A 3,130-nucleotide genomic window follows, 5' to 3' on the forward strand; every position below is an offset into this window, starting at 1 on the left:
AGAATGATGAAGTTAAGTGATTTATTAAATCAAACAATTAAATTAAATCTAAACTACATTTCATTTCATTGTCATCTCGCTTTTTTTTGAAGTGAAGCGATTCATTAAATCAAAACTTAAATTAAATAAACAAAATATATAAACTACATATAAACAAAATATCTAAACTACATTTTATTTCATTGTCGTCTCGCTCTTTTCATTTCATTTCATTGTCGTCTCGCTCTTTTTGAATGATGATGAAGTGAAGAGATTGATTAAATCAAACCTTAAATTAAATAAACAAAATATATAAACTACATAAACTTATCCATTTCATTTCATTGCCATTTCTCTCTCTCTCTCTCTCTCTCTCTCATGTGTATCTTTATGAAGTGATTTAATAAATAAATAAACATAAAAAAATGATTAAATTGAACAAAGTTACCTGGTGCAACTGACGCCTCGAACTTGTGTGTGCCTGCACCTGTCAAAATAAAAAAACATTTCATTCGTTTCATTCCAAGAACACAATAAAATAAAAGCCTAATATAAAATAAAAGCCTAATAAGGCAAGGGAACGTTGCAGCTAGTCTTAAAGAGACAGTGCGCAAACACAGACACATACACAGGCAGGTGCGTGCATGCAGGAGGCGCAAGTGGCGGCGGGGAAGCACGGTGCTATGCACGGTGCAGGAGACGCAAGGAGTTGGTGGTGCCGTCTGACAGCCCACAACTTGGTTCACTTGGGCGTGGTAGTGAGCGAGGCTAGGTGGTCGACGGCCTAGGCGGGAAACGTATGAACTATTGAGCTGGGCGCAACAGGGAGCGAGGACGGATCTGAAGCTCTCCGTCCACTGTTGACAATGATGGCTTATACAGCATGAGCAGAGAACTGTGTGTGCGCGCGCTCGAGGCTCAGCAGTGCTGTATGGCGCTTGGGAGCCCCTTCTACTGGAGCATGTGGAGCTTCCTCTCATGAAAGTGGAGGACGGAGCAGAGAACTGTGTGTGCGCGTGCTCGAGGGGCGCAGTACAACAGTGGGGTGAGCAGCGGGGCGGTACGCCTGTGTGCACACAAACCTATAGGTGTAGTGAGCAAAGACTGCACAGAAAATCAGGAGAAAAAGGTCGCAGCTTGGGTCGACCAGGGTCGCGCACACACACAATATACAGACGCATGCAGTACCAACCTCTCTCTCTCTCTCTCTCTCTCTCTCTCTCTCTCTCTCTCTCTCTCTCTCTCTCTCTCTCTCGTGTGGGTGTACTTCACGGAGCTCTGGGAGCACGGAGTTACCAACCTGCTTCGACGTGCGTCTCTCTCTCTCTCTCTCTCTCTCTCTCTCTCTCTCTCTCTCTCTCTCTCTCTCTCTCTCTCTCTCTCTCTCTCTCTCGTGTGGGTGTACTTCACTAAGCTCTGGGAGCTGGGAAAAATGAGCGAGCAAGGAGCTCTGACCTTCTGAGAGCACGAAATATCCGATATTCCTTGGCAGTACTTCCTTGGCAACGAGTCAGTTAAGCTTGCCAGCGAGCTACAAATGCTCCGCGGCCCGCGCCCTGGCCTCATTCAAAGTCCCTGCAACGTAAATCTCTTTTTCCTGTTAAATTTAACGTAGGAAATCAGATTTACGTAGGAATTTCTACTTTCTCGCAAATACTAACACGTGGCAAGGGTAGCCTTGCCGCCATATTATGTTAGTTGATTTTACAGGGTTTTAGAGGGAGCCTTCAACCCTTACAACAACCCATGCAACCACAACAAAATAGAGGTAGGGTAGAGGTGCCAGTTTAGAGACGCCCAAGATGAGGGCTCATGTAACTAGTCCAAAAATCATCAGAAACTACATTTGGATACATGGGCTAGTAGGCCACTTGGCCCTCTACATATGGAAGTAAATTTGTGCCAAAACAGTGCCAGCTGGACCTTGCAATTCTCATTTTTTAAAAACTAGTGTAATAAAAGTTGGAGTGCGTGAGAGAACCGTACTGTCCCTTGGTACGTGTCTGCTGAGCACAGGAGAGTGAAATGGCAGTTATCGGAGGACACCACCTTGGGACTCAAAATTGAGCGTCAGTTTTCCCATAAGCCGCTTTTAATTCACCCAAGATTTAACTCTTGTGCTTCAGTTGTGGTACGTTGGTGCTCGTCAGTCGTCCGTGCTCAGTTGGGCATTGCTCGTCACAATCTGCTTGACGTCACTGTGGGGCTGGGCAGAGCTTCTGCGTGCAACGCCATCTTCTAGCCTAACTTCCATCTTGCCCCCTTCTCAATGCTCCCATCTCACCCCCTTCTCAATGCTCGTCTTGAAGCCTGCTGCCTTGCTATGTTGCACGTCAGTCAAAGGAAGGAGGCTCCATTTTCTGCATGCTTAGAAGATGCTGTTGAGACTCGTAGAGTTTCAACTGAGTTCGATGATGCACTGCCGGATTCCCACTATTCTGGTGGTCTTCTAGAGCATTCAAATTTATTTGGCCACCGATGAGCTGATGGCATCCCAGGGGTGAGTAGTGCAAGGTTGTTACACCTGCTGGTTGAGTGTGTGACTTTCTTGTTTAGCATTCAAAGCTCCTGTATGCTTCATTGAGGTTGCTTTTAACATGCAGCTATTTATTCTGCGAGGGCCATGCTCCTATTTTTCCTATTTGGTGAAATGAAACGTCAGCTTTGTCAATTAAGCTACTGTTTGCAATGTAGAAGCTTGGCAGGAACATTCATACGTCCGCCAACACCCAATGCCCCCAGGCATTCAACAAGGCCAACCGATTTGAGGTTCAGTGTTGTATGTCCATTTGCATCAACCTTCCCAGAGCTCGAGTCTCCTGTGGTAGCAAACGCTACAAGAAAAATAGCTAGGATCGGCATCGTACCCCACAGAGTTCTCTTTGATGAAGATGAGCTTTTCATCCTCGATTGCACTGCATTGAGAGGGATTACAAATTTGAAGCATCACTGAAAGAGGGGGGCTGCAAGCAAGAAGTCCAGGACAGGGAAGGAGGAGCTCCTTAGCGGCATAGCTGTGAGGGTTTGTGGGCACTTTGTGGGCCATTTTGGTGTGGATCCCCTTCACTTCTGCTTGTGTCCTTGTCAAAGCCACGACCAGCTCCTGCTGATGATGAAGCCTTGTACTGACCTGCTCGATATAGCCACAAAA

The 3,130-nt window shown here is 46.1% G+C and overlaps 1 protein-coding gene across 1 annotated transcript; it reads left to right on the forward strand.

The window, feature by feature from the left end:
* Positions 1–2,465: 2,465 nt before the first annotated feature.
* On the forward strand, positions 2,466–2,932 carry LOC147433724 (uncharacterized). Its single transcript, XM_086489784.1, has 2 exons — positions 2,466–2,479; positions 2,674–2,932. The coding sequence occupies exons 1-2, from the start codon at positions 2,466–2,468 to the stop codon at positions 2,930–2,932; spliced, it is 273 nt and encodes a 90-aa protein (XP_086345910.1).
* The last annotated feature ends 198 nt before the right edge of the window (positions 2,933–3,130 follow it).

The sequence above is a fragment of the Adiantum capillus-veneris genome, chromosome 19, assembly GCF_014529385.1.
Source record: "Adiantum capillus-veneris isolate H3 chromosome 19, ASM1452938v2, whole genome shotgun sequence".
NCBI lineage: Eukaryota > Viridiplantae > Streptophyta > Polypodiopsida > Polypodiales > Pteridaceae > Adiantum > Adiantum capillus-veneris.